General features: G+C 32.0%; 1 protein-coding gene across 1 annotated transcript; it reads left to right on the forward strand.

The window, feature by feature from the left end:
• The first annotated feature begins 9,751 nt into the window (after nt 1–9,751).
• LOC111706138 (uncharacterized) lies at nt 9,752–22,396 on the forward strand. Its single transcript, XM_023478923.1, has 12 exons — nt 9,752–9,890; nt 10,334–10,394; nt 13,596–13,688; nt 13,756–13,795; nt 15,108–15,190; nt 15,449–15,504; nt 15,790–15,846; nt 17,436–17,499; nt 18,017–18,087; nt 18,284–18,344; nt 20,410–20,495; nt 21,477–22,396. The coding sequence occupies exons 1-12, from the start codon at nt 9,847–9,849 to the stop codon at nt 21,658–21,660; spliced, it is 900 nt and encodes a 299-aa protein (XP_023334691.1). The 5' UTR covers nt 9,752–9,846; the 3' UTR covers nt 21,661–22,396.
• The last annotated feature ends 2,037 nt before the right edge of the window (nt 22,397–24,433 follow it).

The following is a 24,433-nucleotide window of genomic DNA, read 5'->3' on the forward strand; positions in this document are numbered from 1 at the left end:
ATGAGTCCTCATTTTAGTGCGTCTTATCATTACGTCCTCTTTAGTGTGTCCTTATTCTTGCGTCCTTATCCGCGCGTCCTCAATCACGTTTCCTCATTATTGTTTTTCATTAGTGTTTCTTCGTTATTGATTCCTCATTATTGTTTTATCATTAGTGTTTACTAATTAGTGTTTTAGCATTATTGTTTTCTCATTAGTGTTTACTCATTAGTGTTTTGTAATTAGTGTTTACTCATTAGCGTTTCCTCAGTATTGTTTTCTCATTAGTGTTTCCTCATTAGTGTTTCCTCATTAGTGTTTCTTCATTAGTGTTTCCTCATTAGTGTTTCCTCAGTATTGTTTTCTCAGTAGTGTTTACTCATTAGTGTTTTATCATTATTGTTTTCTCATTAGTGTATCCTCATTAGTGTTTTCTCATTAGTGTTTTATCATTAGTGTTTTCTCATTAGTGTATCCTCATTAGTGTTTTCTCATTAGTGTATCCTCATTAGTGTTTTCTCATTAGTGTTTACTAATTAGCGTTTCCTCATTATTGTTTTCTCATTAGTGTTTACTCATTTGTGTTTTATCATTATTGTTTTCTCATTAGTGTTTCCTCTTTAGTGTTTTATCATTAGTGTTTCCTCATTAGTGTTTACTTATTATTGTTTACTCATTAGTGTTTCCTCATTAGAGTTTCTTCATTATTGTTTTCTCATTAGTGTTTACTCATTTGTGTTTTATCATTATTGTTTTCTCATTAGAGTTTCTTCATTATTGTTTTCCCATTAGTGCTTCCTCATTAGCGTGTCTTAAGTAGTGTGTCCTTGTTGATATATCCTCAATATTGCGTGCTCATTAGTAAGGCATTAGTATTTTGTCCTAATAAATTTGTCCACATTAGTGTGACGTCATTTTTAAAAAGATGACACGTAGAGTAACCTATCTATTCTATTCTATCCATTAAACCCAGTAACAAGGAAATTAAATGTTGTAAATGAAGCCACACGTCAATCTAGAATTGATTACGTAATTATTGGCCACGGTCTTACGGACTCATTTTATAAATGCTTGAAAACCTTTTCAGACGACGACGAAAAAGTCCAAATTATAGAAAGTTCAGTTTAATGTGAATGATCATAGCATAAAAACACATTATTGTTTTATACAGGGTGTCCCACGAAACAGTTGGTAAATAGTTTATAATGTTTTCTTCCATAATTTGTTTGGTTGTTTAATACCAAAGACAATAATAAAAATATTGTATAAGAGTCATATCATAGTAAAATTAACTTAAAAGTAAAATATATTTGAGCAAAAGATTTTTTAAACGAAATAAACTGCAAACAGCCTTTAATATCTGATACAGAGTATGGAAGACGATATTCAAAACTATTTACCAACTGTTATGTTTCGTGGGACACCCTATACATAAAAAATTAACAATTATTAGTACAAGATTGAAAAAAAATTAATTCAGAATTCCTTGAATTTTTGGTTCACTAACGTACGTATTAAATTTAATCTTTAATATAATTTTCAAAAAATTTTCAGCAAGATTTTTACATTTCAATGGAAAATATTCTATTTTTTTCCGTAAGTTAACATTAAGCCATGAGAAAAGAAAATGATGAAAGAAAAATAATGTCTCATTATATCTCTATTATATATCTCTATATATCTCTATTATATATCTCTATATATCTCTATTTGTATGCCCCTTTATGATATTTCCCCTCCCTATAAATAATAAATTTCAGATGTAAAACCTTGTGTTTAATACAAGACATTTCAAATGATTTATACTTTTGACAGAAAATATTGATTATTTTGGCCGTTTATGCTAAAAGGTTCAAAGGCTCGAAAGTTCAAACTATAGCTATAGAATAAGCTAGACAAATATGACGAAAATTATTTTCAAAATGTCTTATTTTTTATAAATCATAAAAACATAGCCATTCCATTTGGTAGATTTGAACTAATCCCGGTAGTGTACAAGGTTCGGGCCGGTACGAATTTAGAAGAGCGTTTTAAAATCCCGACTTTCATAGATGGGGGTGGGTATAGCTTACTCTAACTTCTGAAAAGTCGGTACTTTAAATAAACCGGAGTTTACAGGCACAGTGCAGCATGTACTTTTGAATATTTAAATTGATTTTGAAATTATTTTCTCGCGCAGAACAAAAATGAAGATCATATGATCCAGAGCCAAAACATTTCCTAAACGTGATTTTATTGTCACGAAAAACAACTTAACTTTTTAAAGTGCAGTACATGTTCAGGAAACCTGATTAGTATATTCTTCCTTCTCCACAGAAATATTGGATTTCATCCCAACTTCACGAACCTACTCGTCTCATTGGTAAATGATATATTAGTACCCTGGGTACCCGGCTTAATCTGGAATTTATATTTTGAAAACAAATGTTTGAATAGTTAAAGCGATCCCTTTAACATATTTTTATGATTTAGCAAAAACCTTTGAGAAACTTCACAACTTTTATTAATACATAGGGTTAGTTTTAGCGCAATAATGCGCAAAATTTGTATTTTATTCTTTTGATATCCGTAACAACAGAGACACTTTTTTGAATTTTCAATTTGTGCAGCTAATTTAGCCGGCAACAGATCAAGTTTTTCGCTATTATTTTGCATATTGCATTAAAAACCTGATTGAGTCTGTCTAGAAATTTTAATCTTCTGAACCGGATCGATTAAGCTGTTTTGGCGTTTATTGGATTCAACAAACTAACATTCACCCAAACAGACAAACACAGTGTATTTATAAATATTTGTGCTTCAGTGTATTTACGATATCATCTTACTGGGGTTGATGATTCCTCACCAGATATTTTCCTGGAATCAGTCTAGATTATTGGTAAGTCACAGGAATCAGTCTAGATTATTGGTAAGTCAAACAGGAATCAGTCTATTTTAAACTTTTACTTTTCTTAAGTATTTTTTTTTAAATTCTCTTTTTCTTGTTCTCAAGTTCCTGATATTTTTTTAATAAAATATGAAGTAGAAACCTCTTGAAAGAATTGTGTTTTTTAGATGTCCAAAAAAAATTTATTATGGTCATGATTCTTTAAGCTAGAAGAAAAAAAATTCGGGAACCTCTCTCCATCTTGCACTCGCGTTAATTATGTAAAGTCCTTGTTAAAGTGAGCGTCTAATTAAAGAGTTGCAGCTGAATATCAAAGAGGAAGATATCGTTGATTTCTATCTTAATAAAAAAACTTAGTAACTTCCTCTAATGGTTGTGCAGCATAAATCCTACCAGGTCACTTGTATAGACAACCCGCAAATTTAATTTATTAACAAAACTGGCTTGATTTAGACATTCCGCTCTGCAATAAAAGGAGAATTAGTTGAAATTAAGTCTACAAACCCTTTAAAGGGACTGAAAGCGTAATTTCAAGTGAATCTCCATGAAAGAGGGCAATGCCAGATTTACAACAGTACCCCTTTAAACCTTTGTCTTTTTATCGATTTCAAAGATCTCCACTATTAAAAAAGAGCTGGAATTCCTGTAAAGCACGGTGTACGCTTCGTATAGTGTGAAATTAACACAGATGATCAGTTACACCTTGAAATTACTGAATATTTTACGTTAAATGCGGTTCTTGAAAATCTTAAGGAAAAAATAATTTTTCAGCCACGTCTAGAAAGTGAATAACAATATATTTTTGTAATTTAGAACAGCTGACAAAAAGTGTGTCAACAAAGAAAAAAGTTCCTGTAAATAAAGGAATATATCTCCGACATTACAAGTCAAAGTATAAAGGGTACTGTTGTGAATTGGACACGTCCCTCTACAGATGGAAATTATGTGTATAGTCCCTGTAAACAGGAAACGATACCAACAGCTGAAGATCAATTATTCAGTTTCTTAATTTACTCTAAACTCATTTATTAATCCTTCCTTTCATCTTATGTATTCTACCTGTATATATATATATTATTATTGTATATGAATAAAAATCAATAAAGCAATGCACTGAGTTTCTCAAATATTCAACGAGTCGGTTTTTCTTACAATATATTTATATACAAAAGATACAAAAAATACAAACTTTAAATCGAACGATACTTATACAAACTAAATATTATGAATCAAATCAGTAGACATTCATGGGTAGCCTGGGGGTGACAAAGGCTAAAACAAAATTTGATTTTTTTTCCAGCTTGTACTCTATAAAATAAAACAAGACATTCGTATTTATGTTCCCTATAGCCGGCCAAACGGCTGGACCAAATGGGCTGACATTTTTTAAGGGAACCCATGGGTGCCCCGGGTTAACATTCAGGCTAAGAAAAATCTAAATTTTTTTCTTCCGAAATTCTAATTTTTTTTCAAAAAAAATTATTTTTTTAATTAAATTTTTTTTCAACATTCAAATTTTAAAAAATCCACGGGCAACGCCGGGCTCTTTAGCTAGTATCATATTTCTAGAGATTTATATAGTCTATCATAGTATATTAATACTTGCAAATAATCTTTAATTCTCCACGTAAATATATTAATGCATTTGCATTTTTGCATTTAAACTTTATCCCGTAAAAAAAAAAACATAAAATAATATACTTTAAATCCATCATATAAATCTATGCGTCGCCTTCCCCACGCGCCGAAAAAAGACGTTGAGAAGGTTAAATCATCTTGTCCGCGTAAAAAAGAACTTTTTACAAAATAAAATAACAAGATTACAGCTTTCATTCTTCTTTGTTTAGATAGCGTTGCTACCGTATATACATGGTTTATTGGGTATAGTGCTGACAGCAAGTACATATACCAATGTTAGTCTTGCTCTAGAGAGATTCCTTTGCTTTAACATCAATATGATTCATAAGGTTAGTAAATTAGTGAGGAACCAGCCCCGAAAGACTCCGAAAATATTTTAAATAAAGTATTTTTAAATTAGTTAAATTGCTGAAGTTTCTGTGAAGCTTATGAAAATAAGTTATAGAGATATATCAATAAATATGATAAGAAAAGTTTAAAGCCTGAACTATTTGTTGTAAATCTTGAAATAAACTATTGATCTCCACCTTGTACCTTGTACCGACCCATTGTGCTAATACCCTGCAGGGATAACTTTAACGGAGGGACCAAGCATTATCCTCAAGTTTTAAAGTGCCAACATTGGATATCGAAATCAAGCAATAAATATGATAAGAAAAGTTTAATCTTAAGCCTGAACTATTTTGTTGTAAATCTTGAAATCAAATATTGATCTCCACCTTGTACCTTGTACCTATATTTTTAAATTAGTTAAACTGCTGAAGTTTCTGTGAAGCTTATGAAAATAAGTTATAGAGATATATCAATAAATATGATAAGAAAAGTTTAATCTTAAGCCTGAACTATTTTGTTGTAAATCTTGAAATCAAATATTGATCTCCACCTTGTACCTTGTACCGACCCATTGTGCTAATACCCTGCAGGGATAACTTTAACGGAGGGACCAAGCATTATCCTCAAGTTTAATAGTGCCAACATTGGATATCGAAATCAAGCATTTAAGATTAATGACAATCAAGTTTTCTTTGGTCTCCTGTTGTTCTCATTCAACCCCCTTCTCAAATATTTCAGGAGGTTTTCCTCCTTTTTGAAAGGACTGTCAACAGAATTTCCAGAGCCCCTCCATAACCCTTTCAAACCACAACTGAGCAAAAACTAGCAACATATTCCTGTTAAATAGGCAAAATAAGAAATCGACATAATTTTCTCTAAAAATCATGTAACTCCCAAATAATTGGGTCACTTGAGGTTGCGTCGATTAATCTCTCCAAGAAAGTAGAAGGTATGTCACTGAATCTAAAATTGGGTTGGGAAGCGTAATTTCAAGTGACCTTCCATACAAAGATGACCATGCATGATTCACAAAGGTACCCTCACAAGCTTGTTCTGGTCATTTTTAACCAGATATCAATGTGTTTAATGTTGAAAACTGAATATTTCTAATTGTGAGTTCTTGAAAAAAATGACTGCGCATTTCAACTGCAGGAAAACCTATAAAGAAATTATTGAGGTTAAACATTCACCTTAACATAGTTATAAAGCTTACAGCTTGGCAAAAAGGATGTCCAAAAAAATCGGGTTTTTTTTCAAAATTTAGCCGAAATATGATTGAGAGATGTACGAACAAGATGAAAATGAAGAACAAGGAATATAGAAATGTCAAAATATTTGCCTCTGTATTATACAACTATTTAAAGAATATTGTTAAAAATTTTAAATTTAAAAATAATTATGTAAAAAAAATTGAGTTAAGCATTTAAAAATATTTTAAAACTGAAATATCTTCCACATTATTGATCATATAAAGGTTTCAAGAATAGAGTTGTGATAAGGGAATTGTCACCTTTGCTTTTAGGGTCCCTTAAAATTACGATTACAGTCCCTTTAAAAGACCACACATGGCCCCTACCTTATCTTTATTTTTTCTTCTGTTTAGGATCGATGCTTAGGGATCCAGATAGCAGTATTCATGTTCTCCTTGGCCTTAAACTTTGTCAGATTCTTCGAGTTCACATCAGATCCGGTAGGATTGGTCAGTGGTAGGGCTGGGTAGGATTGGTCAGTGGTAGGCCTGGGTAGGATTGGTCAGTGGTAGGCCCGGGTAGGATTGGTCAGTGGTAGGGCTGGGTAGGATTGGTCAGTGGTAGGGCTGGGTAGGATTGTTCAGTGGTAGGGCTGGGTAGGATTGGTCAGTGGTAGGGCTGGGTAGGATTGGTCAGTGGTAGGCCTGGGTAGGATTGGTCAGTCGTAGGGCTGGGTAGGATTGGTCAGTGGTACACCTGGGTAGGATTGGTCAGAGGTAGCCCTGGTTAGGATTGGTGGTTTGTAGGGCTGGTCAAACTCTTAATTTTTTATATCATTTGTTAGCAGGACCGTTAGTTTTTTTTTGAAAATTGATCTACTGTTTCTAAAAATGTTGGTTGTTAAAGGGACTGATGAGGTAAAATAAAAGGGGGTATAGGTTAAAGACTAAAGATTTTAGGAGTTGATCGCGACCAATATTAGTTCTATCTGGTGTCCCTGTCTCATGAAAATGTTTTAAACTGTGTCCGACTTTTACCAAGTCTCAAATACATTCAGTGATATGGATTTGAAGGTTAAACAGATCATATTAAAGGGAGAGACCGGCTAGACATGGTACTGAAAATGCAGTATTGTAGAGACAAATTTTAGGATTCATTTTATACCAATGAGGCTTTTTTACAGTGTGCAATTTTTAGATATGAGTGAAAGTCGTTTGTAATATTTCACCATTTGTTTCAGTCAACAGAAGAAACGGTTTTCATATAACTTAAATAAACAGCAAAGGTAATGATGATAATAAAGTAATCAATTTATGGCTTTTATGGTAAATCTCTTTTGATTTTTATGTTCCTAGACAGGACAGACATATAAATGTTTTGTCCTGGTTATTTATTAAATAATTGAAAGAAACGTTTTTTCCATTCTGACTGAAATAAATGGTGAAATATTTTAAATAGTGGCATGCTCTTATATAAAAAATGTTTCAGTGGTATCAAATAAATAAAAAAAATTTCTCTACAATACTACACTTTCAGCTCAACTACCATGTTTAGCCAGTCCCTGCCTTTAAGCAAATACGGAACGAATCTGAAAACTACGATAACATAGAGGTGCCAAGAAATTCTAGGTACGCTCCCATCATAATTTGAATATAATACTTATAAATTTTAAGATACAATTGAAAACATAATTTTTACGTCTGTATCATGTGACCAGAGTTTCCACCAATGGCAGTGCAGTATCTGGTCACGTGGCTCCGTCTACCATTTTACGTATATATGAGTTTTTGTTAACTTGGACACGGTTTTATTATCAATGAGACAGAGATATCAGATAGAACTAATAGTGTGTATTCATTTTACCTTAACAGTTCCTTAAACGACGGTTGGATGTTAAATTAGAGAAGAATAAATTTACCATATATAATATTTCATGACGATTTTTGACAACATTTTTTAGAAAGTTAATATGTTAGAACACGTTCTCGGTCTTTAGCGTTATATAAATATATATCTTTTAAATAAAACACAGATTTTTTTCCCATTTCATTGCTGTATAAATTCTGGACTGTTCTTGTTTTTATTGAAACATGCGACCAGATGTTTCACTGTTCTCAACCCATATACCATTACCATATGCATAAAACAATTTGGCAAAATTTGTTCACATCTATCAAGCTGAAAAAGTGAATATGTTTAATCATTCTAGTGTAAGCCGTTTTTAAGTTATATAGAGAAAAAACCACATGGGGTACAACCCCCCCCCCCCATCGTGATTTTTTTGGAATTCAAGTACTGCAAAATCTACTTTGTATAAAATGAATGAAACGTTGCCGAATACTGTATATGCATTGCATAACTCATATTGGAAACAAGAATGTTGGAAGACATTTTTATAGAATGCAAGTTTTGCTGTATTGAGCACTAAAGAAAAAAATTATTAAAGGGAGTGTTCGCAAGAAAATGAAAGGGGGTATAGGCTTACGGCGATAAATATTCTCTTCTGATCGCTACTAGTCTTACTTCTATCTGTTGCGTCTATATGGAGAAAATTGTTAAAAATGTCTCATACCGAAGTACGAAGTGTTCATGCAAAATGAGGAAGTTGTAACATATGACTTGGATCGTAAAAAAATCAAATTAATATAAAACACATAATTTAGATGTTAAATCCTATAGTCATCGATTATTTTTCGACGCATTTGCATATAGTTGATATTTTATAATATTTTTTATTTTGTGTTTTTTAAAATTAATATTTCGCTTACAACTTGTTTTCACGACTGACGCATTCCCGGAAAATATGGAAAATGTCGTCTTCATTATCTAAATCCTCGAAACAGGAATGCATGTTTTCAAAAGTCACTCTCAGATCATAGAAAGTAAAAAATATTATGAAATATTAACTATATACGAATGCGTTGAAAAATAATCGATGACTATGAGTTGTAATATCTGAATGCTTTGTTTGGAATTAAATATGCTTTTTTTACGATCCGAGTCGTATGTTGCAACTTTCTGAATTTGTAAGGAATCTACGTTCTTCGGTATGAGACGTTTTTAACAATTTTCTCATTATGACGCAACAGATAGAAGAAAGATTAGTAGCGATCAAAAGCGATTATTTTTAATTATTTTAATATTTCGCGAACACCCCCCTTAATGGTCGTGTGCAATTTCAGAAATTTCTTTTTTTTGAATTAATGGAGATACGATCAAATTTAAAATCAAAGGACACTGGTTCTAACTAACAGTATTATCCTATTCTAACCAGAGATAAGACTATTATCTAGATAATACTGGTTCTAACTAACAGCAGTATTTGGATAATACTGATTCTAACTAACAGATAGTATCTACTTCTAGATAATGCTGGTTCTATCTAACAGTATTATCTAGATAATACTGGTTCTAACTAATAGTATTATCTAGATAATACTGGTTCTAACTAATAGTATTATCTAGATAATACTGGTTCTAACTAATATGTATTATCTAGATAATACTGGTTCTAACTAATAGTATTATCTAGATAATACAGGTTCTAACTAATATGTATTATCTAGATAATACTGGTTCTAAATAACAGTATTATCTAGATAATACTGGTTCTAACTATCAGTATCATATAGATAATACTGGTTCTAACTAACAGTATTATCTAGATAATACCGGTTCTAACTATCAGTATTATCTAGATAATACTGGTTCTAACTATAGATAATACTGGTTCTAACTATCAGTATTATCTAGATAATACTGGTTCTAACTAACAGTATTATCTAGATAATACTGGTTCTAACTAACAGTATTATCCCCATGGCCTCTCTCATCTACTTCAACATTCAAGTATTTACTCTGAGGTAAAATTAAAACAACAAGTTTCAATTCCCGTTTTCTCAATAAAATAAAACAGCAAAAACTAAACATTACATGTTCACCATGTAAAATAGGATTACTAAGCTTTTAGGGAGCTTTGCGCCTTATTTCTATTTTAACTGAGAACATGTTCTCTTTGTATGCATTGTAAAACAAAAACAAACAAAAAAAAGTCGCGGATTTTATAAAAAAAAAAATCGTGGGTTTTTTAAAATTTTCAAAAATCGAATTTTGTTTGAGGCAAATATTTAAAAATTATATCATCCATAAACCTTCCCTGGGGTCGAGCCATGTCCCACAAAAAATGGTGGCCCGATCGGTTCAGCCGTTTTTACGTTTATTGTATACAAACTTGAAACAAACAGGCACCCAAACAAAGAATTCATATAAATAAAGAACTTCATGAAGTAAAATTTGTCTATTAAAGTAATGAAAGGTTGCGGACTACCCTAAAAAGACAGTCTGGGTCTGATGTCGTCAGATCAGAGGTATAAACCTTTTTTACTCTGCTAAAACATACAGAGCTACCCACAAAGACTGGTGAGACTGGAAAATAATATAATATGATTTTAAGGTTTAGTTTTCTGCCTTGCTATACTTTTGTAATGGCTTAAAAAAGATCTGGCAAAGAAAGACATTTTAGACTACGTAGAGTCATCTCTGAAGTTTTAATTTTTGCGGATATTTGATAACCCTCCTGTATGTAGTCTAGGTAAAACAATTTAGAGTGCATTCATTCTTTACTCCGCGATATTTTTTCTTCCTGAAAATGTTGACAATTTTACTAGAAGAATTGTAAATTGTACATGGAGAACCAGAAAACTGAGGAATAGTTCTGACTTTCACTAGCACGGGCAGCCGTAGTACATTTGAATTTCCGAGCCGGGTCAACCTTTCCGGGCCCAGTTTGTACTGTATCGCCCGTACATTGGGTAAATAAAGCAGACACTCAATAGGACTAGCCGGTGCAAGGGTGCGTGAAAGTTCAATGAGCCCAGGACACACGTACCAGTTGTGCAGTGTAAACAGATCAATTTCAGTTAACTATAAGTACACTTAAAGTTACTTGTAAAACTGTTTGCTTTGAAACATCAAATGCACTATTGCTTAATTTAATGTCTTCCTTTTCTATGGCTTTCTGGTTCTCACTTTAAATCATTAAATTGCTGAAGAACATTCAAACAAAAATTATAAACTTTCAAATGTCGTCTTTTAAATCCTCAAAAAATAAATATCTATTTAAGAATTGATACTTTTTTTTAATGATAATTCACATTGAAGTGCAATGCTGATGCTAACATTTGCAAGTGTTTTGACTGGCTTCAATGTCTAATATTGCGCAGAAATGATTAAAAAATCTAAATTTTCAAAATCAGCCGATGATTCTGTTTTCTAATTTTTGAGCCTTGTTTTTCTTGGTAGCACCAATTGAATTTAAGGTCCGTGATCCAAAATGATTTGCGTTAAGGGCAATTTCATGAAATGTTTACGGGACTTGTCTTAATGCCACGGTTATTTCTAGGTATAATTAAGCTTCTTTATAAAGCAAAGTCAGAAATGAAAGTTAATTTTAATTTAATTTCCATTTATTTTTTTTATTTCAAGAAATATTCTAAATGTTTACGAGAATATCCGGAAACCATTCAAACTTTTTATGAAACTATTGTGTATTCATCGTAAACTTCTTAATGAACCTATAAAGTAATCATCGCGCTATAACGTTAAATTAGCTGTACATTATAGCACGTGTGCTATAAAGTTTTGATTGATTCCCAGATTTTCTCCAAAAAATTTAGGATATTTTCAAAATTTTTAAATTTCAATTTAAATGAAAATAAAATTTAAATCAACTTTATATTTTGACTTCTGCTGTGTTTCAAAGCTTATTTGATCTAGGAATGGCCATTGAAATGATACAAGTAGAGAAAAGTTTCATAAAATTACCTATAACACTGTTATTTTGGCACAACGTGCTATACAGTTTTTTCTGTGTATCTCGATGTTTCTCGCCTTTTTAGATTATATTTTGTCCCCCGCTAAAGCTCAGGGCAGAATTGAATCTAAAAAGGCCGGCTTGAACCTTCTTGAAAAAGAGAAAATTTCTGTCCAAAAACTTTACAACACTGCGAACCAAAATAACAGTGTTATAAATACTTATTATCCACATGCTATATTCAGCTAATTTACCATTTTAGCACAATGATTAGTTTATAGCACGTCTTTAATAAATTTAACAAGTTAAGTGACCATTAATGATAAAGTACACAATAGTTTCAGTAAGATTTTATAAAGTCATGATGAAAAAATCAGTATTAAGATTAAATCCTATGATTATTCAATTATCCTAAACTTTTAAGAATCATAAAATCTCTTCTTTCAATAATTAGATTTTAAAAACTAATTTGGAAAAAAGTTTTAAGTGCACCCGTACTCCTACACTTTCTCAAACTTTTCAACACGAAAACAAAAACTTTAGAAAAAAACCACATATCTTTTTGAAAAGTTATACATTGAATTTGAAAGTTCAAAAACATCATTTCAACCTTTTTAAACTGTTTTTCCTGGTGTCCTTTCAAAAATTCAAACTATGAAGAGGAGAGTGGCAGATCTTTTGGGTGTGGAGTAAATCCCAGAATCTGGAGTCAAATTTTAAATTGTATAAATTGACAAAATCATGTGTTGACGATGCACTGACAATAAAATAGCTTTTAATCATATTTTTTAACATTTTTTTGTAAAAATATTTTGTTTCGTAATGAGTACGTAATTTAAGGTTTTATAGTTTACTACAATGCATGTTAGGTCTCAAAGCACGCTAAATTCATTGATAAAAGATTAATATAAAAAGGTTAAGCTATAAACAAACTGGCTATAACGTTTTTCATGTTTATATATTAACGTCAAAATCATGGATTTGTTATTAAAGTATTTGTAACTAAATGACAAAATCAATGAATGTGACGTTTATAAAAAACTTTTCGCCGGTTTGAAAAATTTAGAGCAGAGCTTTTTTCATATCTAATTTTAACTCCTATATAAATGATGAAATAAACCTTATGTAATAAAACAGTATAAATGTAATCACGAAAAATGTTTTAAGAACACGTTTGAAAGGATGATTTAAATGTTATAACATTCTTTTGTCTGAACATGATTTTATTTGTTTAAACCCTTAATTTTTTTTAGTATTCATAAAAATAGCTTTAAAAATTCTTAAAAGATTTCTCAACTTTCGCCGAATTTTAGACAAAGGAACTGAGTTCTTGCCACAAAGCCAGATTTTTCAATCTTTATATTTTCGATAACCAATGTTATATAGTGATATTTCGAGATATGCAATCTGTTAGACTAAATAGTCTAACTTAGAAATAGCAAAGGTTGGAAAGGTATAGGAATTAGAAAATTTGAGTTTGTGGGGAAAATTAAGCGTGAGATATCAATTATCTATTTATTTGTTAGTTGATTATTTTCAACTGTGAGTTTTCCAAAACATTACTTGTTGCAATATGAAACTAATTTGTAATTGGAAATCGGATATTCCCCTGTTTTAATGGAAGGTCATTTGAAATTACAATTACAATAATATTTCTTCTCATTCATTTTCATTACAATTTACAAGGACTGAACTGAGTATTGAGTGACTATTGAGTAGTGCTCTGTAATAATCCGTGAAATATAATTGTACCTAGCGACGAATGACGATGTTCTTGACGGCCATAGTTTTCTTGTTTATCCTCTGCCAGCCTCCACGTATCATTCTTAGTATTGTAGAGGCCACAGAGGTTATTTTTGTTATTAATATGATTATTATAATTATATTATTAATAATGACATTATTATATTTTATAGAGATTGATTCATCCAGAGGATAAGTTTGATGAAGCCGAAGGTTTGATAAGAATTTAAATCTGAAACTAGTTTAAAGTTTGGTTTATAAATCTCCAAACACTGCATGACCTTTATAGGATTTATTGGATTCACTGTTACAGTGCGCCCCATACACTGCGGAATGAGCCACCACTATTTCCCCTCCCGTACCACCACATTTGACTCTTCTGGGCAAAACTACTTTTTTAAATGGCTATATTTAGGGCCTTTAAAGTGTGATTTTAAAAAATCCAGCCGCGTCACGCAAAATAGCACGACTCAAACCATTTTTTCAATTCTACTTAAGATTAATATTTTGTGTGTTGAATTCTTAAACTTTTACAATGAAATATTTGACAAATTTGACTGAGTATTGCATCTTGAAATATCACAAAGTCTAATGATTATTCAATTACTGACTCATTATACTAAATCCATCTTAAAATCACTCATTAACCAATATTGTGATATTTCAGCACGGCTATAAATTATTAGATTATTTGATTAAGATTAGTGAAATCATGAAATATCTCCCAAAGATTAGGTTACATTCTGATTAAGGTGCATTGAAACTGCTGAACCCGAAAGACAGAGTATCGTCATGAAACCCAGTATCAGAACACGGGTTTCGTAATTGGGTTAAGACAATTTTATAGAGATATATATTTTTTGGTTAGAATTGTTATTTTACATGATAGTCTTTTCTTTTTCTTATTCTTTAATTAATAAACCCCCCCCCCCCCAAAAAAAAACAAAAAAAACAAAAAATCAGGAGTTTCATTCAATTCATTCTCTTAAATTTCAGCTTCTGACGCTTTATTTCATATAGCCGATTAAACAATAAATCAGAATAATATCACTAAACTTGTTCAAGGTTTTATGAAATATCTCTTAATTGGTCAACCTGACAAGCATACAAAGGAACTGAGTTTTAGCCACAAATTCTGATTTTCAAATCGCTATATCTTTGCAACCTAATGGTGTTAACCTTTGATATTTCAAACTATTATTATTTGATCTAAAATAATTCAAAGTTTGAAATATCTAAGGTCTCTGACATTGAAATGCAAAGATATAGAGACAAGAAAATCAAATTTTGTGACAAAAACTCAATTCCTTTTAGGATTTTAAAAAGTAATCTAATATTACATTTTGGTTTTACTCTGTCAATATATTTGGTTAAAAAGGGTGAATTTTCTTTATGGAGAGGCATGTGAGTTCCTAAATTTTCTTTTTTTTAAATAATCACTTATCTCTTTTTTTAATTCACTTTCTACATTTTTTGTGTCTGTCAAATTAACAAATGTATTGTCTAAATTGTTAAACTTTGTTAGACTGGTTTCACATAATGAGAGGAATATCTAATCTGACGATAGCGGCAAACTCTTCAGTTAACATGTGGATCTATCTAAACATGGTAATTTATTTTAGATATGGTGTCCGGCTATGGGAAAAAATTCTGCGTATGACTGAATTTTAACTTTTTATTGATTTGCATATTTTTTTAATTATCACAAATACAAAGCTATTAATGCACCATTTCCAACATAACCAACAACAAACACCAAGAGTGCAGCTACACCTACAGTACACAATATGTACATAGCAAACTGTCATGTGTGTGGTTGGGGACAGGTGTCCTTTTTTCTAGCGTTTTACAAATATTATATTTAAGGTTTGTTATCAAAGAACTCCACAAGTAGAGATACGTCTCGACGCTGCGGCCAGGAGGTATCCCTCCCCCTCCCTTCTCCATCTTACCTTCTTCACTTATTCCATCCTTCCACCCCCTCCCTTCTCCTCTAACCTTCTTCCTCTTACCTTCTTCCTTTATTCCATCCTCCCTCCCCCTCCCTTCTCCCTCTTACCCTCTTCCCTTATTCCTTCCTCCCTCCCCCTCCTCCTCCCTCTCCACTCGATTCTCATTTCTCCCTGAAAAATTCACAACTTTCAGAATGAATTCTTCACTGTAATTTTCGAAACTTTTTAAACTGTTGGTAAAAACTAAACTTTTAGGAGCAAATTCAAGAATTCTGGGAAAGTGAAAAATTTCTACCAACTCTCAACTGGCAGGTATATATAGTGTATATAGTGTATATAGTGTATATAGTGTATATAGTATATATAGTGTATATAGTGTATATTCCACATAAACAAGTATTTCAAGGATTCTGTACATAAACATTAAACAGTAAGATCACTTTAGAGTAAAAATGAACTTTCTGAACCCCACCACCCTTATCCACTTCTTCAATTATCATACAGGGAAATTTTCATCTTTCTAAACATCCCAACGAATGATTTTACAGGTTCTTTCCCTTTTATGATTGGATACTAGATAGATAAGACTCAAGACTAAGCTTTCATTGAGACAAATTTAAGACTCTAGCTTTGGGATAAGTTGCAATTAAGATGGAGTTATCAAACCGGTTTGATATTGTATGTGGTGGAAAACAACAGTCTCAACATTGAGACTTATTCTCCACTAAAACCAACCAAGGATTGGGCCTAACTCCGCGGTAAGTGGTCTTGAAAAAAGACTGAAAATAAAAGGCCAAGATTGAGTGGAATAATGAAACATGTTTGCACACAAAACTTTATTTACAGGTTAATTACACAAATGGTTGATCAGATAGATGTTTTTTATGTATCGTTCAACGCCTGAGATTCTCAGGCTTCATCCTATACCCCCTTTCATTTTTCCTTTACAGCCCCTTTAAATTACAAAACCATGTCCAGTTAATTTGTTAATTTATAAGATTCCAATTTTCGAAAGAAAGAAAAATAATAATCAAGCTTGTTGTAAAGTTGGCATGGAACGTAGGTTTGCAGAGGGGGGATAGATAAAACTCCAATTATTGAGGGTTAGGTTAGGTTTAGACAATTTCTGGGCCGAGCGCTGCGGCTAGGGGGCCGAGCGTCGCGGCTAAGGGGCCGGCGTTGCGGCCACATAATCAATTTAGGAGTTTTATCTATCCCCCCCCCCCCCCCCCCCCCCGGCATTCTCTATGTGCCCCATTATGCATCATAATACGTAATCAGTAAAATAATTGTATTGAATTTGTGCCGCGGCTTAAATTTAAGCCGCAGCTCATATATGGTTGGTTCCGCTTAAATTGTTTTCAATTTTTCAAGATTTAAGCCAGCGCTCAATTGAAACGGGTTTTTGGGGGATTTGAGACGCGGCTCAATTTCATTAAATTCGGACTCTGAAAGGCTTAAACTCTTCAAATATGACAAATTAAGTCTTCATGTTTTAAAGGTAGTCTCTAAATCAGAGCCTAGATGGCTTATTTAATGTTTTAAAGGTAGTCTCTAGACTCTAGAGCCTAGATGGCTTATTTAATGATTTACAAAGAAAAACAGAAGTTTATAGTTGCAGGGAGGTATGATCAAATATATGGAAACGTGAAGTATAAATTCCGTACAATCGTCTCTGAAGTCTCATCTTTTGTTGGTAACCCTGCATTGTATAAACTTGCTACTAACTAGTTAATAATGACTTATAGGTAAATATCCCCCCCTCCCCTATAAAAGGATACCCGTCTATTTAGATGAAAAGAGCAAAACATTTTTCTCAAATATACTTTTTTAATTTTTTGAGAGAAATTTCATATTCCCATTTTAAATATTTCTAAAGGGTGAAAATGTGAATATTTTAGTATGAGTGTTCCTTCCTCTGGGTCCAGCTATGCTCTCAGCGCAACTATATCAAATTCAAAACAGGTTTCAGTCATATTTTTTATTAGAAAAATCCCAGTTTAAAGGGACTGTAGGCACAATTTTAAGTGACTATATATAGAGTGCATCGCTTCATGTAGTACCCTTTAAAAACTTATTGTATACTCAAGAGTGCTAAGATGTCAATCAATATTTCTTTGGAAAAATATCACTTTTTATTGCATGGTTTCTCGTCAAACAGTTTAGAAACAAGGTAGAGGAGAATTTGACTTAGAAGGGTTTCAGGTTGGTACTTTCTAAGTATACGTCTAAACCAATTTAATACAAGCTTGGGAATCCAGCTTTGCCTGGAGTTTTCCCGTTAAAAGTCGAACCACCCAACATAGAATTTTTTAATCCTGCTAAGAACATTTACAAAGTTCCCCAATCAAAATTTGTGTCCAAATATAAGTCGAGGGGATCCTTACCAAGTTTTGATCGAACATCCAACCAGACAAACAGAGATTGATACTTGATATAATATAGTTTCGCATATACAATTTTGTTCTTGTTTATATTCCAGAATTCAGTAGATAAGGGATCTCTAATACTCTCCTCCCAAATGAATTCCCAAGATAATGCACCCTACGTCAGGTAAATGTTTTGATAGAAAAACTAAGATGAAAAGAAAGATTTTTATGCCATAGGACCTAAAGAATTTTACAGATAAGACATTCTTCGTTATGTACCTAAAAACATTAAGTTTTTGAAAATAACAAATTAATTTCAATCAACAATGGTTCAAATTCTTTAAATTCGGCCTCAGTTGGTTTAACTTTGTCTATTTTAGAACCCTTAGTAAAGATTACTGTGTTGAATTTGAGAAGCAAGAAGATCAAATAATAGATCAGGTTTGTTACGTGTAAAGATCAAATAATAGATCAGCTTTGTAACGTGACATGATCAAATAATAGATCAGGTTTGTAATGTGACAAAATCAAATAATAGAACAGGTTTGCAACTTGACAAGATCAAATATTAGATTTGTAACTTGACAAGATCAAATATTAGATCAGGTTTGCAACTTGACAAGATCAAATATTAAATCAGGTTTGTAACGTGACAAGATCAAATAATAGATCAGGTTTTAACGTGACAAGATCAAATATTACATCAGGTTTGTAACGTGACAAGATCAAATATTAAATCAGGTTTGTAACGTGACAAGATCAAATATTACATCAGTTTTGCAACTTGACAAGATCGAATATTAGATCAGGTTTGTAACTTGAAAAGATCAAATAATAGATGATGTTTGAAACATGACAAGATCAAATATTAGATCATGCTTGTACCGTAACAAGATCAAACATTAGATCATGTTTGTAACGTAACAAGATCAAATATAAGATCATGTTTGTAACGCAACAAGATCAAATATTAGATCAGGTTTGTAACGTGAAAAGGTCAAATATTAGATCAGGTTTGCAATGCGACAAGATCAAATATAAGATCAGGTTTATAACGGGACAAGATCAAATATTAGATCAGGTTTGCAATGTGAGAAGATAAACTATTGGATCAGGTTTGTAACGCGACAAGATTGATATTAGATCAGGTTTGTAATGTGACAAGATCAAATATTAGATCCGGTTTGTAATGTGATAAGGTCAAATATTAGATCAAGTTTGTAACGTGACAAGATCAAATATTAGATCAGGTTTGTAATGTGACAAGATCGAATATTAGATCCGGTTTGTAGCATGACAAGATCAAATATTAGATCAGGTTTGTAATGTGATGAGATCAAATATTAGATCCGGTTTGTAACGTGACACTGACAAGATCAAATATTAGATCAGGTTTCTAACGTGAAAAAATCAAATATTAGATCAGGTTCATAACGTGACCAGATCAAATATAAGATCAGGTTTGTAACGCGACAAGATCAAATATAAGATCAGGTTTGTAACGTGACAATATCAAATATTAGATCAGGTTTGTAATATGACAAGCTCAAATATTAGATCAGGTTTGTAATATGACAAGATCAAATATTAGATCAGGTTTGTAATGTGACAGTATCAAATATTAGATCAGGTTGGTAAGGTGACAAGATCAAATATTAGATCCGGTTTGTAGCATGACAAGATCAAATATTAGATCAGGTTTGTAATGTGACGAGATCAAATATTAGATCCGGTTTGTAACGTGACACTGACAAGCTCAAATATTAGATCAGGTTTCTAACGCGACAAGATCAAATATAAGATCAGGTTTGTAATGTGACAGTATCAAATATTAGATCAGGTTTGTAATGTGACAGTATCAAATATTTAATTTTTTTACTTTTTAACCAACTCTTTTCTATAAAACTTTTGTCTTTGATGTAATTGTTCGTTACTAAGAACGGAACGGGGGATGGAAACGTTCTTGATTAAGAACAGAACAAGAGGGATGCAGCCGTTCTTCAACTAAGAACGCCAAGAACGGAATGGAACGGGAAGACCGTTCTTCTACTCAAAACGGAACGGAACGGGGCGGAACGGAACGAGAACGGAACGATAAAAAAAGAGGAACGAGAACGGAACGATTTAGCTGAAGGCCCTCGTTCTAGAACGGAACGGAACGATTTCAAAAAAGTCTGAACGTGCCCAGCCCTACGTGCAAATGAAAAGTGACAAATAGCCAGAAAGAATAAATCAATAAGAGGAATTGACAGCAAAATTTCTCAGCAAGTTGATATGTTGGTTTCATTTTTATATCTACATTTAGCATTGTATAAATCATTTGAAGGTTGTTAGATTATTAATAAACAAGGAATTCCAACAAGTATACGAATAGGAAAACATTTTAGGATTTTATAAATGTCGTCTTCCAATATTGTTCCTTAAACATTGACAGAGATATCCAGATTTCAATAATTCATTAAAACCATTGTATTTCACACACACGAAAATGTGTGATATATCTCAGGGTTGCTACGGACTGATTAATGTGGAGATGAATGAAGTTGACCTGCGGCTGCAGCCCACCTGTAATCAGAACCTTGACTCTTCAAGGTAAATAAGGGATTGTACCATAACTGTACACATAATTTCAAATGCCCCTCCATTTTTGGATTGGCATGTACGATGTACCTTTTATAACCCTATCTTTGTTGATCGAGTACAAGAAAACTGAGTATTTCGCCAGTACGAGTATTGTGTGAATTCTAGCCAATAAGACGGCATCCGCAAATATTTCTTAAATTTCTAAAATGTGTTACGCCGAATGCGATTTCCAAAAATTCGTTTGAATGAAAAAAATTTATACTGTGACTCCAAGAAAATGGATACTTATACTTTTAAAACTGAAACATTGTTAATAATGCGTTATATATTTATTGATACCTAACTTGGGAGCCCAGCGCTGCCCAGGGTACTCATCAAGGTTAAAAGTATACCTTGGTACTTAAAGTTATTCTTCTGTTGACAAAAATTGTTTAAGAAATTAAAAAAAATTCATTTATATAAATCTGAACCCACTTGGATTTTCATTCTGGGCTTTTGGAATCCAATGTGAACTTCTAAGTAGTCTTAAACTGGAACAATATGGCGAAAACCTAAAAAAGGAAGGTTGCAGCAATCCCAGCCTATGGTTGCAAACAGCTTTGATGGACCTTAGAAATATTCCATTTTTTAGTGGCATCAAATTGGGGCCTCTTTAAGAATTAATTTGAAATATACCACTTAAGTTATATTATCAAGTACAATTTCTAAGAAAAATCTAAGTTGGTTTAGATTTATATAAATGATTTTTTTAAAATTTTAACGGAGAGATTTTCGATTATAGGACTATAGTTTAACACCAAACGAAACAATCGGACGACAAAAAGATAATTAAAAGACCACTTCTAAAATTAAAAGTTATACAGCAGGGCACATTTTCGAGTCATTTTAAATGAATAAAAGGGCTAAGAAATCCTGATCCCTGTTTTTTGGGCCACCCTGTATTTAAGTCAAATGCTCTGAGACTTTTTTTTAATAATTTGAATATTTTAGTTATTGGAGCCAAAGTCCGACTTCTCATCACCTTGTGTCAGACATACAGTTTCATGATGAACCTTTGGGCCTTCAGAAATCAGACCTTAAACAGAATTCAGATATTCTACAGAATTCAGACCTTAAACAGAATTCAGATATTCTACAGAATACAGATATTCTACAGAATTCAGATATTCTATAGAATTCAGATATTCTACAGAATTCAGGTATTCTACAGAATTCGGATATTCTAAAAAATTCAGATATTCTACCGAATTCAGATATTCTACAGAATTCAGATTTTATAGAGAGAATGAAAATTTTATAGAAAATTCAAATCCTCGAGTGATAAATGAGAAATCTTAATTTGCAGATAACTCAGATATTTTGGAGAATTTTGACATTATCTAATTTTGACATCAATATTTTCAAGGCAATTTTGCTCTTGTCAATTCTGAAGTATCAGAAACGAATTTTGATGTAATCAATCAATCGTCAATTTGTCAAAAATGGCTAAAATTCATCAATTTATGTGATAAAATTGTCCTCTCTATTAGTTTTTTGTTTCATTCATTAACAAAATAACGAAACTGTTACAACTGAACACTATACAAAAAATGATTTTTACAAACATCGTTTTTGTTTGGCAGTGGTTCCATTTCTCCCGATGTTTAAAGTCAAAATTTCACTTAAACTTATGTCTCTATTCACCTTAAATGAACCATAAGCATTTTAAATTTTTATTAAAATATTGTGCATTTTATCAAAATTACTCCCTTATGGTGAATTTTATTATTGACGTGCTATTAAGTAATCATCGTGCCATAATGTAAAATTAGCTGTATATCGTGCTATGAAGTTTCGATTGGTTCCCGGATTTTCTAAAAAAAAATCGAATATTTCTAGAATATGTTTTTCAATTTAAAGGAAAATATAAATGAAATTAACTTTTAATTATTATTTTTTATTAGCTTATTATATCTAGAAATACCCATTGAATCAAGACATGTAAATTGTTCACAATAGTTTCATAAAATTACATAAAACACAATTATTTTGGCACGACGTGTTATAAAGTTTTTACACTTAAATTTACTCTGTATCTCGAAGGTTCTCGCAATTTAAGATCATAATTTGTCCTGCTTGGGACAAAATTGATAAAGAGAAAATTTCTGTCAAAAAACTTTAGAATACTGCGAACCAAAATAATAATTTAAAATTCGGTGATGGTAATGGACCAAACCTCTGTACAGCAAAAAAAAGTAGATGTTAGTTCCATATTTATTGAAAATACAGGGTGTCCCACGAAACATGACAATAGGAAGACGACTTGAAAGTCGTCTTTGATATTTGAATTTATTTGTGACGTTTAGTCTTCTATCTACTTTAACATGTATGATTCTTGAAACAATTATCACATAATTCTCCTAGCCCTGGCATTTCCAAAAAGTGGTCTGCGTTTTTTGTGCTTTCAATATTACCGGAGATATTAGCTTTCATGGCGTTTCTAGGCACTCTTTCTCCTAATAAAAGCTTTCATGGCGTTTCTAGGCACTCTTTCGCCTCATAAAAGTGTTTGTTCAATGTTTAAAGTCAGTGAATGCAAAGTTTCATGGTTTTTTAATATTGATTTCCAAAAATTTAACAAATAAAATTTGATGTTCTCCTTCCTTTTTAAAGCACTCTATATACCACACATCTTAATTTATTTATACTATACTATATAATTTATTTATAAGTATCTTATTAGTTTTGTACATTTATTCTGGTAAAAACATGAATTAGTTTAGATATTGATGTTTATTGGTGTTCCAATAAACATGGGAATTCAGTGACGAATTCGATACCGTCTTTTAAATAATTCTTTGATTTAGTATAGTGATACCTACTGAGAAAGCTTGTAATCCGTAGGATTTTCATCTGCGCTATTTTCACATTTTGTTTGTTTATGTTTTGATTGTATACGGTTTTAAAATAAGAAAATTGCAGTATACAAACAGAGTAAACTTGTCCGTCTTCACTGTTCATCTTGCGGAGACATTATAGACACATCTTTTCATAAAAAAAAATCTAGCAGACATAATATTATGGGTTTTGAAATTAGGTATTACAATGCTAATTCATAACAAAGACATATCCAATTCGTCACTGAATTTTCATGTTTTTGGGACACCCTGTAGTAGGATAACCCATAGCTCCAGTAGAGTATAGAGAATACAAGGATTATATACGATCACGTACCGACCTAATTAGTAATATGTATTATAGAATGGGACGATTTCCGAACCCCAGCTTAGGGCTCTAAGAATTTTTGAAAAAAATAATCAAAATATTTTTTTTAATGGCGAGCTGAGAGAGTATTTTTTTTTTTGTAAAAAGAACCTGTAAAATCATTCGTTGGGATGTTTAGAAAGATGAAAATTTCCCTGTATGATAATTGAAGGACTGCAGTATGGTTTTGGTGAATTATACGCCGGCTTAAATCTTGAAACATTTGATACAATTTTAAGTGAAACCAACCATATTTAAGCCGCGGCTTAAATTTAAACCGCCGCTCAAATTCTTTAAATTCGGCCAAATGTTGCAGATATCTAGGGATTTAAAATCAGACTTTGTGCACAAACTCCGTTTTTTAATGAAAGTTTAGTTACCATAAAGTCCACGAAAGCCAGATTAGGTTTAGGTTTGTTAACCTTCTCTCCTAGTCAATAATTCTCCATGATTATTAATCTCTCTTTTCTCTTCATTACGCTCGTTATCCATAAACGTATGCAGCAATACCTAAAATGAGGTCGGAATCCTTAATCTATAAGTTTGATCTTGATATCCAATGTGCACGCACCCCTGACCCTTCAGTAAAAAAAAATTAAAACTAAAGTCTGACCGCTAGTCCTATTGAGTGTCTGCTTAATTTACCCAATGTCCGGGCGATAAAGTACAAAATGGGACCGGAAAGGTTGACCCGGCTCAGAAAT

Source organism: Eurytemora carolleeae, unplaced genomic scaffold, assembly GCF_000591075.1.
Source record: "Eurytemora carolleeae unplaced genomic scaffold, Eaff_2.0 scaffold223, whole genome shotgun sequence".
NCBI lineage: Eukaryota > Metazoa > Arthropoda > Copepoda > Calanoida > Temoridae > Eurytemora > Eurytemora carolleeae.